This window comes from Dryobates pubescens, chromosome 25 (assembly GCF_014839835.1).
Source record: "Dryobates pubescens isolate bDryPub1 chromosome 25, bDryPub1.pri, whole genome shotgun sequence".
NCBI classification, from domain to species: domain Eukaryota; kingdom Metazoa; phylum Chordata; class Aves; order Piciformes; family Picidae; genus Dryobates; species Dryobates pubescens.
In genome coordinates, this window is record NC_071636.1 from 15,951,896 (window position 1) to 15,966,806 (window position 14,911).

The 14,911-nt window shown below is 51.0% G+C and overlaps 2 protein-coding genes across 2 annotated transcripts in view; one reads left to right on the plus strand and one right to left on the minus strand.

The window, feature by feature from the left end:
- The window catches only part of SMPD4 (sphingomyelin phosphodiesterase 4), a 28,614-nt gene extending 23,585 nt beyond the window's left edge, over nt 1-5,029 (plus strand). Inside the window, exons 15-19 of the mRNA XM_054173053.1 lie at nt 838-1,043; nt 2,434-2,667; nt 3,593-3,724; nt 3,859-3,987; nt 4,671-5,029. Coding sequence (XP_054029028.1) covers nt 838-1,043; nt 2,434-2,667; nt 3,593-3,724; nt 3,859-3,987; nt 4,671-4,997 — 1,028 coding nt within the window. The 3' untranslated portion in view covers nt 4,998-5,029. The remainder of the gene's footprint in view (nt 1-837; nt 1,044-2,433; nt 2,668-3,592; nt 3,725-3,858; nt 3,988-4,670) is intronic.
- Nucleotides 5,030-7,982: 2,953 nt separating this feature from the next.
- The window catches only part of MED15 (mediator complex subunit 15), a 29,355-nt gene continuing 22,426 nt past the window's right edge, over nt 7,983-14,911 (minus strand). The window contains exons 10-18 of the mRNA XM_054172827.1: nt 13,616-13,752; nt 13,188-13,315; nt 11,599-11,733; nt 11,199-11,262; nt 10,977-11,043; nt 10,149-10,309; nt 9,815-9,981; nt 8,352-8,450; nt 7,983-8,225 (exon numbers count right to left, since the gene is read on the minus strand). Coding sequence (XP_054028802.1) covers nt 8,089-8,225; nt 8,352-8,450; nt 9,815-9,981; nt 10,149-10,309; nt 10,977-11,043; nt 11,199-11,262; nt 11,599-11,733; nt 13,188-13,315; nt 13,616-13,752 — 1,095 coding nt within the window. The 3' untranslated portion in view covers nt 7,983-8,088. The remainder of the gene's footprint in view (nt 8,226-8,351; nt 8,451-9,814; nt 9,982-10,148; nt 10,310-10,976; nt 11,044-11,198; nt 11,263-11,598; nt 11,734-13,187; nt 13,316-13,615; nt 13,753-14,911) is intronic.

Here is a 14,911-nt window from a genome sequence, read left to right on the forward strand (position 1 = left end):
GCCCTCCCCTTTTGCATGCTTAAAAAGCTTGTGTGTGTGTTCACTGAAGTCTGTCCCAGTGCTTCAAGTTGTCTGTGGTTCTTTTCTAGCCACCATCACTCCCAGCTCGTTCCACCCATTTTCTTAAGGAATAAAGGACACAGAATTTGGGGTTTACAATGAAATCATAGAATGGTTTGGGTTGGAAAGGACCTTTAAAGATCATTTAGTTTCAAACCCCTGCCACGGGCAGGGATGCTTTCCACTAGCCCACGTTGCTCAAGGCCTCATCCAGTCTGGCCTTGAACACCTTCAGGGAGGAGTAGATGATCTCTGAGGTCCCTTCCAACCTGAGCCATTCAATGATTTTTCTCCTGTGGGCAAAGAGAATTCAATGAAGAAGAGGTGATAAAGGTCTCTCTACCCCTAGAGCTGCCTGCCTACCTCAGCAAAGCAAGCTGCCCAGCAGCTATGAGATATTTTGGAGCTAGACCTTCCCCAGGAATATGGAATCATAGAATTGTTAGGGTTGGAAGGGACTTCAAGGATCATCCAGTTCCAACTCCCCTGCCATGGGCAGGGACCCCTCACACCAGATCAGGTTGCTCAGAGCCACAGCCAGCCTGGCCTTCAAAGCCTCCAGGGATGAGGCTTCCACCACCTCCCTGGGCAACCTGTGCCAGTGTCTCGCCACCCTCATGGGGAAGAACTTCTTCCTAACATCCAATCTGAACCTCTCCACTTCTAGTTTTGCTCCATTCCTCCCTGGCCTCTCATCACCTGACACCCTAAAAAGTCCCTCCCCAGGTTTCTTGTAGGAGAGTGCTGATGATCTTCACTGTTTGTCTCCAACCCCAGGAGAGCAGCTGTTTCTGGAGCCAGAGCTCGTGATTCCCCATCGTCAACACCGGCTCTTCATGACCTCCTCCTTTGGTGGGAGCTTCCTCTCCTCGTGGCCTCCCACTATCACAGATGCCTCCTTCAAGGTGAAGAGCCATGTCTACAGCCTGGAAGGGCAGGACTTCCAGTACAAGCAGATGTTTGGCACAGAAGTCAGGAATCTGGTAAGCAGTGGGTTTCCTGGCACACGTCAGGCACATGAGAAGGGAACCTGTCCCAACAGACCCCACAACTAGACCATGGCACCAAGTGCCACGTCCAATCTCCCCTTGAACACCTCCAGGGACGGCGACTCCACCACCTCCCTGGGCAGCACATCCCAATGATGAATGACTCGCTCAGTGAAGAACTTTCTCCTCACCTCAAGTCTAAACCTCCCCTGGCACAGCTTGAGACTGTGTCCCCTTGTTCTGCTGCTGGTTGCCTGGGAGAAGAGACCAACCCCTTCCTGGCTACAACCACCTTTCAGGTAGTTGTAGAGGGCAATGAGGTCACCCCTGAGCCTCCTCTTCTCCAGGCTAAACAATCCCAGCTCCCTCAGCCTCTCCTCACAGGGCTGTGCTCAAGGCCTCTCCCCAGCCTTGTTGCCCTTCTCTGGACACCTTCAAGTGTCTCAATGTCCTTCTTAAACTGAGGGGCCCAGAACTGGACACAGGACTCAAGGTGTGGCCTAACCAATGCAGAGCCCAGGGGCACAATGACTTCCCTGCTCCTGCTGGCCACACTATTCCCAATACAGGCCAGGATGCCATTGGCCTTCTTGGCCACCTGGGCACACTGCTGGCTCATCTTTAGGCGGGTGTCAATCATCACCCCCAGGTCCCTCTCTGTTTGGGAGCTCTCAGCCACTCTGACCCCAGCCTGTAGCTCTGCATGGGGTTGCTGTGGCCAAAGTGCAGCCCCTGGCACTTGGCCTTGTTAAATGCCATCCCATTGGCCTCTGCCCATCTGTCCAGTCGGTCGAGGTCCCTCTGCAGAGCCCTTCTGCCCTCTAACTGACCAACATCTGCTCCCAACTTGGTGTCATCTGCAAACTTGCTGATGACTGACTCAATCCCCTCATCCAGATCATCAATGAAGATGTTAAAGAGGATGGGGCCCAGCACTGATCCCTGGGGGACGTCATTGGGACTCCCTGCAGGAGGAGATGGGAATGCTCAGAGCTTAGTTAGCTATAGAAAGAAAACCATCAGAACTCCTCTGTTGGTTGTGAGTGAACCAAGAGAGATGTATAAGCACAGAGATAATATAAATACCAATGGTCAGAGACTCAGAAGGACTCAGAAGCAAGATCTGTAGTGAAAAGCAAGCAGCCTGCTTCTCTCCAGTGCTGCCTTGCTCTGCACAAAGCCTGGTTGCTGAGCAGCCTCACCCCATTAAATGCTCCAACAGCAAGGAGCTGCCTTTGCCCTTCTGGAAGTGCACCTACACGGGGGCCTGTGAGCTCACAGGGAGTTTGCTCTTGCTGCCAGGTCACCAGGCAGAGATTTATCCATGGCTTGATGTTTCAGGCTCCTTTATTTGTCCCACAGCATCTTTCTTTCTTTGTTGCAGGTGTTAAAACTGGCTCAGTTAATCTGTCAGGCACAGCAGACGGCCAAGTCCATCTCAGACCATTCTGCAGAGACCATGGGAGCCCATTCCTTCTTCTCATGGTTTAGGCTCACACCATCAGAGATGAATGGTTCCTACACAGGCAATGACCTGGATGAAATGGGGCAAGACAGCATCAAAAAAACAGATGAGTATTTAGAGAAGGCACTGGAATACTTATGCCAAATCTTTAAGGTATGTAACAGCAGGGAGAAATTCTTTCAAGGGAGGCAGGGGAGACTCTGGAGCAGGTTGCCCATGGAGGCTGTGGATGCCTCCTCCCTGGAGGTGTTCAAGGCCAGGCTGGATGAGGCCTTGAGCAAGCTGGGCTGGTGGGAGGTGTCCCTGCCCATGGCAGGGGGAGGTTGGAACTGGGTGGTCTTTAAGGTCCCCTTCCAACCCAACCCATTCTGTGACTCTTTGTGAGGACTGTCCCCCTGTGGCAGTGTGAACGAGAGTGAGGATTCTTCAGATGTGCTCCTGTTTCTCATGCACTTTGGGGGTCACAAAGCCACCCAGAGACCCTGCCAGTACGTGTTGTGAACTTCTCCTAGGCTTGACTTAACCTGAGCCCTTCACAACCCTTTCCAATGTAGATGGAATGAGATGCTCTGAAGTTCTAAGGAGCAAACCAACTTAGTTTCAAGTGAGCACTCTTCTGGAGTTGATTCAAACCTGCCTTTTCCCTGCTGCCTGGTCTCCTTTACAAATGGACAAGGGGTGGGTTTAATTTCTAAAGCAGTGCAGGACTTTCTAAATGTGAAGAGCTCTGAACCATGAGTGCAGCTAGAGATGACTGGAGGAAGCAGAATTAGGCTGTTGCTTTGGTTAAACTCAGAGTCATTTGTCAGCCACACTCCCTCAAGCAGAAAGGACCTAGAAGATGACAGCTGTTGGGCAGCTCTCAAGCAGTAAGGGGGCACACAGAACAGTTGTCTTGGGTTTGATGAGCACAGTCGAGAAAGCTGGAGACTTTCACCTCTCTTTAATGTCTAACCAAGGTGCTCTTAAGCAGTTCTTGGTGCTGGCAGTCAAAGGCTTCCAGGGATAAGGAGTTTGTGAAGTGAGAAAGAGAAGGCTAGATCAAACAAATGCTTTAGAACTGTGCTTCCTTGAGTAGCTGAATGAGGCCCAGCTGACCCAGATGATGCTGAAGTGTGGGGCAGCCCAAGATGAGAATGGGAAAAAGCAGCTCCCAGACTGCATTGAAAGCGAGGACGGCCTGGTTCTCACCCAGCTCGGCAGGTACCAGGTGAGAGCAGAAAGCTGCCTGCATTCTGTCCTCCAGCCAGAGCCATGAAATCTCTCTGGGGCTTGAGGGCTGCCCGGAGCAAGGTGTTGCCAGGGGAAGCTGCGGGCTCAGGCGCCGCCTTCTCCTCTCTCTAGATCATAAACGGCCTGCGCAGGTTCGAGGTGCAGTACCAGGGGGACACCGAGCTGCAGCCCATCCGCAGCTACGAGAGCGCCACCCTGGTGCGGCTCCTGTTCCGCCTCTCCTCGCTGCTCAACCAGAGGGTAAGCGCCGCCCTGTGCTGCCGGCCTGCGCTGCCGGCCTGCGCTGCCGCCCTGCGCTGCCGGCCTGCGCTGCCGCACGCAGCGAGCACCTCCTCGGCTCCGCCTCCTGCCTTGCCTGGCAGCCGGCGGGGCGTTCCCCAGCAGGGTCAGCCCTGCTGCTGGAGCTGCCCTGCCGCTTTTCCTGCAGCAAGAGCTAACGTTTAGAATGCGTTCCTTAGCCTTCATTCAGAATGCTCTTCGTCTTTCAGCACCAGCCCTTTGCTTCCCCTAGCTGTGACAGAATGGATTGGAGCTGGAAGAGGGCAGATTTAGACTGGAGGAAGAAATTCTTTCCAGGGAGGGTGGGGAGACACTGGAACAGGTTGCCCAGGGAGGTTGTGGATGCCCCTCCCTGGGGTGTTCAATGCCAGGTTGGATGAGGCCCTGAGCAAGCCGGGCTGGTGGGAGGTGTCCTTGCCCATGGCAGGGGGGGTTGGAACTGGATGAGCTTTAAGGTCCCCTCCAACCCAGCCCATTCTGTGAATCTAAGTCTGGACTGAAGCAGTTCTGCATTTCAAAAGTGCATTTTGATACTTCCCCCCCCCCTTACTTCCTATGATTCTCAGCCCATAAATGAAGGAAAGGGTAAAAGAAATGGTTTGCTGCAGGACAGAATGCTAATGCTTGAACTTTGCCTTCCCCAGTTTGCTGCTCAGCTGGAGGTGCTCTGCTCCAGGGAAGATTTTGTTGGCAGACTCTCTCGCTATCATCTCATCAACCCCCAGCTCACACAGAGAACCAGGTGCAGCCCTGTGGTGAAGGACAGAGCAAGCCAGAACTTGGGACCAAGGATCAGCCTGAGGTTTCTGGCTAGCTACAGGACTCTCACTTCCTTGCTGCTGCTCTACTGCCTTGCATCCTGGTTCTGCATCGGGCCAGTGGGCTGCACATTCATTATCCTGGTCAGCTACTGCCTCTATGCTGTGATAATGACTCTCTTCTCTGACCACTGCAGACCACATGAACACTGAGTTCCTGCTCTCCTGGATTCCACTTGTGAAAATAAACCACCTAAGGATGAGCCTGGCTAAAATGTTTGAATTAAGAGGATCAGCTCTTCCTGCAGTATTTTTTAATACTCAGGCTAACTGGGTGTTATGAACAGCTGTGGGGAGGGGGGAGACCACTGTACATCTTGTTTCTATAAAAGCCTTCCTGTGGCCCCCAGTGCCTGACTTTCTCTATTGAAGGGGGGGAAGGAGGCAGCAGTAGTGATAAGCCTGAACAACCCCCTCCTGTCCTTAGAACTGTTCTTGATTCAGCACTAACTGCACAGAAGCCTCTTAACACTGCTCTGGAGCAAGAATCAGCTGCAGGACTGAGAATGGTGCAGAACTTGTTCCTATAACCCAGGGTAAATTTACTATCAAACCCTTGGCCCTCATCTTGTCACTGCAGGCCTCTGCAAACAGTCTCTGCAACCTTCTTTTACCCTTCAGGTACTGGCAGGCAGCTCTAAGGTCTCCTGGAGCCTTCTCCAGGCTGAACACCCCCAGCTCCCTCAGCCTGTCCTCCAAGCAGAGGTGCTCCAACCCCCTGATCACTTTTGTGGCCCTCCTCTGGAGCTGCTCCATCAGGTCCATGTCCTTCCTGAGTTGAAGGCTCTAGAGTTGGATGCAGTGGTGCAGGTGAGGTCTCAGCAGAGCACAGTGTCCGAATCAGCTCTCTCTCTTCACCTGCTGACCAGGCTGCTGCTTTTGCTTTTTTGTTTTTAGAGTCCATCATCAGTAAATTTGCAGATGACACCAAGCTGGGGGCAGGAATTGATCTGCTGGAGGGTAGGAGAGCTCTGCAGAGGGACCTTGCCAGGCTGGGCAGATGGGCAGAGTCCAAGGGCAGGAGATTGAACATAAGTGCCAGGTTCCACACATTGGCCACAACAACCCCAGGCAGTGCTACAGGCTGGGGTCAGAGTGGCTGAGAGCAGCCAGGCAGAGAGGGACCTGGGAGTGCTGGGTGACAGTGGGCACCTGGGCACACTGCTGCTCATGTTCAGCCTAAGAAAGCAAACAGCATCCTGGCTTGTATCAGGAACAATGTGGCCAGCAGGAGCAGGGAGGTCATTCTGCCCCTGTACACTGCACTGCTTAGGCCACACCTTGAGTCCTGTGTCCAGTTCTGGGCCCCTCAGTTTAGGAAGGAGGTTGACTTGCTGGAAGGTGTCCAGAGGAGGGCAACAAAGTTGGTGAGAGGTTTGGAGCACAGCCCTGTGAGGAGAGGCTGAGGGAGATGGGGTTGCTTAGCCTGGGGAAGAGGAGGCTCAGGGGAGACCTTACTGCTGTCTACAACTACCTGAAGGGAGGTTGTAGCCAGGTGAGGGTTGGTCTCTTCTCCCAGGCACCCAGCACCAGGACAAGAGGACACAGTCTCAAGCTGTGCCAGGGGAGGTTTAGGCTGGATGGTAGGAAGAAGTTCTTCACAGAGTGATTAGCCATTGGAATGTGCTGCCCAGGGTGGTGGAGTCACCATCCCTGGAGGTGTTTAGGAAGAGACTGGAAGGATGCTTGGTGCCATGGTTTAGTTGATTAGATGGTGTTGGGTGATAGGTTGGGCTCAGTGATCTCCAAGGTCTCTTCCAACCTGGTTTATTCTATTCTATTCATGGAGCCTAGGAGGGGAGTTTCCACTTACCACGGAGCAAAGGAACCAAGGCCAGAGCAGAAGTGGTTTCTGAGGTGTGGGAAGAGCAGAGCAGTGCAATGCTAGCATCCAACACAAGAATAAGAATAAATTTATTACAATAGAAACAAACAGATGCTGCATTAGTTCATGTACAAAATACTGATAGCAGTCTGCTGCCTCAGTCAGTGCTTACTAAGTACCCACATTCAAAAACATCCTAGAACTGATGACACCACACAGAGTTACAAAGGTCAGAGCACATTCCTGACACTCCTGTCACACGAGTGCCCAGCTCCTCTTTAAGGTTTGCTGCACAGCACAGGAAGGTGGTGCAGGATAGAATGGGCACACTGACATCTGAATGGCTTCTGCACCAGCCAGTTGAGAGTGAGCTGTGGGGAACAGAAACCAATCAGGCTGTGCAGGAAAGAAGTTACCCACAGCAAAGCTTTACATCAGAATTGCCCAACAATAAGGCAGCTGGTAAGTGACTTGGTGCCCGTTATTCAAGGCATGAAATCTTAGCTGTCAGTTCTACTGAGCTGGGCTCTTGGGGTTCTTTTCCTCTGGTTTTAAAAGCAAACTGATGCAGCACAGAAGCATTTTCACTGAGCTGCCTCAAAGCCAAGGGGAGACAGACAGCTCCCTTGGGAAGAGAAGTGCAGCTGCAAGGCTGCTGGGTTGATCTGTGGTAGGGGAGGGGCTTTTCACCCCCACCTCCACAGTGAGTGAGTTTTTAAGGGTGCACATTAATGTCTCCTCTCTCTCATCACTTCATTCTTTCAGAGAAAGGTGGTCCATGCTACCAAAAACCATTTATACAAAGTAGTGTTTAAAATAAGCTGTATTGTTTTCACCCCATTCCCAAGTGTAATGATCCAGATTTCCCTCACCTCGTTGAGGGGTGCCTTTAAAAAGCTGTCATTTATCTCATTTCTGGACAAAGCTAATGAGGGGAAAAAGGTTCCTGCAACCACTGAGAAGTTTGCAAACACATTCTAGTTGCAGCTAATCTCTTTCTGGGGCAGTATCAGGTCACAAAACAGAGTGTGAAAGGAATACTGGCACTGAGCAAACTTTGAAGCCACTGAGGACATTCTCACCCTACCCCCTCTTATACCAGGCTTCCTGAAAGAAGTCCACAAATAATTTCTTCTCTAAGAAGACAATAAAAACTCAATCCTAATACAGTCCCAAGAACCATATATACACAGTTTGTATATCTGAAAATGCTAGCAAAAGTCCAGAAAGGCAGAAGGTAAAAAGCATGAAAGCTAAGTCTAACATCAGGTTCTCTACTGAACCCAACACCTAGAAATGAAACAAGCCTTCTCTCTTCTGAAGTACCCTCCCTGGGATGCCTGTTGATTCTCCAGTGGCATGTGGGAAGAGGCCAGCTGTTGGGACTCTCTCTTGCTTCCCAAGGCAGAGAGGGAGTTGTCATGCAGCAGAGAGGCAGGCCTGACGGATGCTTTGTGCCCAGGTGTTTAAAAGTGCTGTGACTGAATGCTTGTCCGGCAGCTGCAAGAGTTTGGAAGTCATGTACCGATAGACTGACTGCAAAAAGGGGTTGGCTGCTGGAGAGAAAGAGCAGAGGAACACAGTTACAGTAACTTGGAAAACAATAAAGTGTGTGGGGGGGGAAACAACACCAATCTCCCCACTACAGATGCCCAGGAAATGCCCTGCTGGCAGCCTCCTACCATACTGCCTGGGGTTCTTGATCCACAGAGGGCTCTGGTCTGGGTAGTCAGCCGGAACGCTGAGCTGCAGCGGTGGGACGTTAGGGAGGTTCTTGTCATCTAGGAGGCAAACAGTTCCCATCAGAACAAAGCAGAGTCAGGGCTTGCTGCCTAATTCAGCTTGGTTTCTAGCCTCTGAAGCCCAAGAAAGCAGGCTGGAAGTGGGAGGGAAATCTCCCTGCTCATTTTAACACCACTCAGACTCTTGGAAGAAAAGCTCTCTCTCAAACATCTCTCCACCTTGCCCATCTTGCTTTAGACTCTCAGGACAAAACCAGTTTGTGTCCCTCAAGGGAAAGGGGGAGGAGAGAATCTGCTTTCCTCATGGGTATCCAAGAGCCAACAGGTAACAGCCTATTCATGCTTTAGGATTACTCAGCTGAGGCAAAAAAAAAAGATCACAGACTTGTCAGGGTTGGAAGGGACCTCAAGGGTCATCCAGTTCCAAACCCCCTGCCATAGGCAGGGACCCCTCACACCAGGTCAGGTTGCTCAGAGTCACATCCAGCCTGGCTTTCAAAACCTCCAGGGATGAGGCTTCTACCACCTCCCTGAGCAACCTGTTCCAGTATCTCACCACCCTCACAGGGAAGAACTTCTTCCTAATGTCTAATCTAAATCTCTCCTCCTCTAGCTTGGATCCATTCCTCTGCAGTCCTATCGTAGAACCCTAGAATGGTCCAGGCTGGAAGGGAACTCCAAAGGTCATGCAGTCCAAACCCCATGCAGTCAGCAGGGACATCCCCAACTAGATCAGCCTGCCCAGGGCCTGAATATCTCCAGGGAAGGGACCTCAACCACCTCCCTGGGCAACCTGTTCCAGTGTTCCACCACCCTCATAGTGAAGAACTTGTTCCTAACATCCAATCTAAATCTGTTCTTCTCCAGCTTAAAGCCATTGCCTCTGGTCCTGTCACTGCAGGCCTTTGGAATCAGACTCTCCCCATCCCTCCTGTAGCCCCTTCACACACTGGCAGGCTGCTATCAGGTTTCCCCAAAGCTGAGTTTCTTTCTTGAGCACACAACAGTCATCAGGGATCATTGGTGCAAACTGAAGCAGACCTCACCACAATGAACATTTCTGCAGCTCTGTGCTGGTTGTTGGAAACAGAACAGTTCCTGCATGTCAGTATTGGTGAAGCCAGGGATGAAGCTTGTTGCTAACAAGGGATCTTTGAGATACTATACGAGTTTACCTACTGCAGCTTCAGTGCAAGGACATCATCAGTGTGAATGAAAGCTCCAGGTGTGCCCTGCAGCAGCCTGTGCAGGGTGTCATGGTTAAGCAGGGCTGGGAATCTGCCAAGCACAGACTCCCTGCAGAAGTCACAGGCTGGCAAGATTCAAGACTGTTAGGAGAGTTTTTTTGCTACAATCAAGCCCAGCACTTTTCTGAAGTCAGCTTTTGGGCTCTTCTTGCTTACCTAGCTTGCATATGAGATGGACTGTGCCATTGTTACTGCAGTGGGAAGGATCCAGGTTCACCAGGAATTTAGGATTTAGTCTTGCAACTTCCCCTTGTAAGACATTGGGGATGGTCTGTCTCTCATCCTCTTCGTATTTCCGTTTCCGAGGGGAAGCCACTGGGGCCCTGGGTAAGAGTCCACAAAGGACCAAGTGAAAGAGTGAGGATGGCAACACCACAGGAGTCAGAGCTTCCACAGGTGCAGAAAGGGAAGGTTCAACTCCCACCTGTCCATAGCCCATCTACAAGGAAGTACTTCTTCCTTCAACAAGGAGGAGGGCAGTGACACCTACGTGATGGGTGGGCCGTGGATGGCAGTCATCGCCGGCATGAACGTGCGGTACAGGGAATGGTTGAAGACCGGGGAGCGGATGTTGGCCAGAACAGCATCCAAAAGGGGCTGGCACAAGTACTGTTGCTTGGTGGGGGGCACTGGGGGAGGTGGTGGAGTAGGCTGAAACACAAGAGAAGCCCCTTTCCTTTAATCAGCACAGAAAGAGAAATCTACAATACTGAATCCTAGAATGGCTCAGGCTGGAAGGGAACTCAGAGCTCATCTCCTCCAACCTCCCACCCCACAGGCAGGGACACCTCAACCACCTCCCTGAGCAACCTGGTGCAGTGTTCCAGCAGCCTCCTGGTGCAGAACTTGTTCCTCACCTCCAATGCAAATCTGCTCTGCTCTCATTTCAAACCACTGTCCCTCATCCAGTCACTACATGAGGCACAAAGTCCTTCTAATGCACTGTGCCCTAGACTGGCTCAGGTTGGAAGGGACCTCAGAGCATATCTCCTCCAACCTCCCCACCACAGGCAGGGACACCTCTCAACTAGACTCAGCTGCTCAAGGCCTCATCCAATCTGGCCTTGAACACCCTCAGGGAGGACGCAGCCACAACCTCCCTGGGCAGCCTGTGCCAGAGTCTCACCACCCTCACACTGAAGAGCTCCCTAAACTCCAGGCTAACCCTGCTCTGCATGAGCTTCAACCATTCCCCCTTTGTCCTGTCTCTAGACACCCTCAGGAAAAGTCTCTCTGCAGCCTTCCTGCAGGATCCCTTCAGCTGCTGGAAGGAAGGCAGCTCTAAGGTAGCACCAAGCCAGCACCAAGCATTACCTACCACAGCCATGTCATTTTTCAGCTTCTCCAGAGCAATTTCACACTTCTGCAGTGTCTTCAGAGGGCACCTGCAGAAAAGGAGGAATTTCATCACCACAGAATGGTCACCTTGGCTGAAGTGCTTCTGTTGTGAGCCCCACAGCAAGCCACAATGCCAGCAGGGCTGGATGCTAACCTCTGAAGAGCCAGGAAGCTGATGTCAAGCAAAAGGAGAAACAGTTACCGTTTTGAAGGGTCAGTCAGGATATCCAAGAGACTCTTCATTTTACTCAGGTCCTTCTTCCTATCTGGAACAGGATCAGAGACACAAAGGTTGACCCCAAGAACATCTCCCATACTAGCAGTTTACTGCTACAAGTGAAGCATGAGGTGAGTCTGATGAAAGTGGTGAGGCTCAAAGATCTTTCATCCAGTCGTCCGCTGTGCCTCAAGAGACAACTGGCAGGAAGTTAAGGCTGAGGATTTTACCTACTCTTCACAGCTAGAGGCAAGGAAGAACAATTAATTTCACTGTCCCTTTTAGCTGCTGGAACAGAAGCCACTGCAAAAGGCAAAGGTACTGCTGCTTCCAGCAGAGGAGATCACTGACAGAGAAATGCATCACTAGACACAGGCAAGCTCACCTTCGTTTTTATCTATTTTATTGATCATCCTCCGGAGCGGCTCAATGTACTTTGATAGCTGTTTGAGTTTCTCCAGATACTGTTGCTCCTCTGACTGACTAGAACTGGCTGGACTCATGACAGAATTTGGATTTCCTGGCAAGAAGTAAAGGCTGCATGTCACAGGGATGATGGTAAAAGGTGCTCCAGAACAGCATTCTCTCATTTCAGAACCCAAGTCCGATACGAGGCCCTCTCGAAGCACAGCTCACTTTATACAATCAGAGAATCAATAAGGTTGGAAAAGACCTCAGAGATCATCAAGTCCAAGCTGTCACCCAACACCTCATGACTACTAAACCATGGCACCAAGTGCCACATCCAATCCCTTTTTGAACACCTCCAGGGATGGTGACTCCACCACCTCCCTGGGCAGCACATTCCAATGGTTAACAACTCTCCCTGTGAAGAACGTTCTCCTCACCTCGAGCCTAAACCTCCCCTGGCACAGCTTCAGACTGTGTCCTCTTGTTCTGGTGCTGGTTGCCTGGGAGAAGAGACCAACCCCCACCTGGCTACAACCTCCCTTCAGGTAGCTGTAGACAGCAAGAAGGTCTCCTCTGAGCCTCCTCTTCTCCAGGCTAAGCAACCCCAGCTCCCTCAGCCTCTCCTCATAGGGCTGTGCTCAAGGCCTCTCCCCAGCCTTGTTGCCCTTCTCTGGACACGCTCAAGTGTCTCGATGTCCTTCTTAAACTGAGGGGCCCAGAACTGGACACAGGACTCAAGGTGTGACCTAACCAGTGCTGAGTACAGGGGCACAATGACTTCCCTGCTCCTGCTGGCCACACTATTCCTGATGCAGGCCAGGTATATCCAAATCCAAAAGTGGATGCCTTGCAGAGTTTAGCTGCTTGCCCAACCCTCCAAGTCTTTGTGCAGAAAGAACACGTTCTGTGGACACAACAGCAAGTCCCTTTTAAATACAACTTTGTTCTGAAAGGATCCTAAGCCTCATATAGCCATTTCCTAGGTCCTCATTTGCCTTCACTCTGCTGCATTACACACCAAATCAAAATGCTGAATCTGCTGCAGCTTTCCTCAAGCTGGTGCTTTCCAAACTGCAGCCCCCACAACACTGCTATGAGAAGGAGCCAGTTTGTTACTTCCAGTCACAGTGTCAGAAGTTGCTTATTACATCTGGGAGAGAGAAGAGCACAAGTATCAGAGTACACCTAGGAAGATGCTTGGCAGCAGAGCAGTCTGCAGCCTTTCATGAAGTGCTTGCCTCCTTGCTAAGTGCATGCTGTTGCTCAGGGGTCCTTCCTGCATGGAACTGAGGGCTCACTGTACCCCTATAAACTTGCTCTATCAGATGAAGGGTCATTCTTTCCTCAAAAGACTGGGGAAGCTACAAAAAGCCATCACATCATTCAGTGATGACAAAGATGGCAACTCATTTGGATTTGAGAGGTCCCCTGCTGCAGTGCTGTGCCGTGGCAGGTTCACCACCTTGCAGTGTGCGCCAAGCAACAACAGCTGGGAGCTGTCAGAGCTCCCAAAACAGCCCCAAGCTTCCATCCAGTCTGCAGCATAGTGCTCAGATCATTTACCTGGAGTGTTCAAAGGACCTGGGGATGGGACACTAAAGTTCTGAGGTGTTCGTGCAGCTGCTGGGCTCTGGGATGGCTGTGGAGATGGACTGGGAAGGAAGCTGCTGGGTGATGGAGCTGGGCCAGAGCTGAAAAAGAAGCACAACAATCAAACCTGCCAGGCTCTGTCAAGGAAACATCATCAGCCTGTGAGCAGAGCAGCTGTCAGCAAGTGTTTATACAGCAATCTGCTGGTAGCCTTGGTCAGGGTTTCATACACAGGTCCATTTAAAATGGGGGGTTCTGAGTGTGTTGGGCACAATCCTACCTCTGCTCTCACTGCAGTTCATTTGCTCCAGTTGAAAGAGTGGAAAGCTCCATTGAGTGCTTCAGAAACCCTCACCCTCCTGGCGCTGCCAAAAGCCCTCAAAAGCTGCAGTCTAGCTCACCTGACATTTGAGTTTGGCTGGGAAGTTGGCTGGCCTGGCTGAGGAGATGGCTGTGGTGGTGGAGGCATTGACTGAGGTGTCTGAGCTTGTTGGACAGGAGATGGGGATGACATCATGGTGATGTTGTTCTGGCTGACCTGGAACATGGAAAAAGAGAAGATCAGTAACAACAAAGGGGAGAAGAGGAAGGGAACCTAACTAAAAGGCTTTACCTATGGAGAGAAGCAGATCCTCAGGCCTACAAGAAATGAAAGTGTTAGTTTCCTGTCCCCCCCCACAGTGAGAGCCGCACCTGTACCACTCTTGAGGCTCTCAGGGTTGAGTCATCTCAACTTTACTACAAAAAACCACATTAAAACCTGCACACAGTTTGAGTAACTCTGCAACGATTTGGTTTAGTTTCCCAAACCATCACATTCCAATTAAAATGTCCAGAGTGGCACCTGGAAAAACTGCTTTATTAGAACTAAAACAACAGCAGAAAGACCAAACCAAACAACCCAACCCACAAAACCCCCCAAACCAGTTGTAATGTGAGACTTAGCAGCCCCAAAAACTCCTTATTGTGACATTTTAATGGCAGTCTTCAAAGGTCTGTCAGACTTGACTGGAGCTTCCTGACTGTTTTTCTTTAGGAGAAAGGGAAATAAAAACCACCAAACTTAAGGAAGCCAAAGCATTAACATAGTGTTGAACTACTCAGCTTCTGAAAATCTGGATGGAGACAGAAACTGCTCCAAACTGCATGGCTGGGTGGGAATAAATAAATAAATGCAATGAGATGGCTTTCTGACCTCTGGAGAGTGCTGAGGTGTGCCTGAAGGCCAAAAAGGCCAGGAAGAGCATTTGTAGACCGGCACCAAACCCTGGGTAATGACTTCAGTTTGTTCTGCGTGCTGTAAAATGCCAGAGCCAGATGTTCTGATGGACATTTTTCCCTATGGTCACTGCAAACCAAACACAAAAAGACCCAAAAGCCTGTCTGATGGCCAGGAGCACGCTGGAACAACGCAGACTTTAAGGCACAGGCAGAGCTCCTACAGCCTGAGGCTGGAAGTAAGAACGTAACAAAATCAATTGACTTGGCCCCCAGAAGCAACCTGCTGTGCACGGGCAACCCCTGTGTGCATCCTGTAAGCCACTGGTGAGCACCTTCAGGAGCTAAAACACTTTCCCTCAGCCCAAAGCACATTTTGAAGACAAGGTTCATGGAAATCCACAAGTCACAGACACTTCAATTTGCTGTTGTCCTTCAGCCACTGGCTGAATACCCACCACAACTCCCCCACGTGGTAT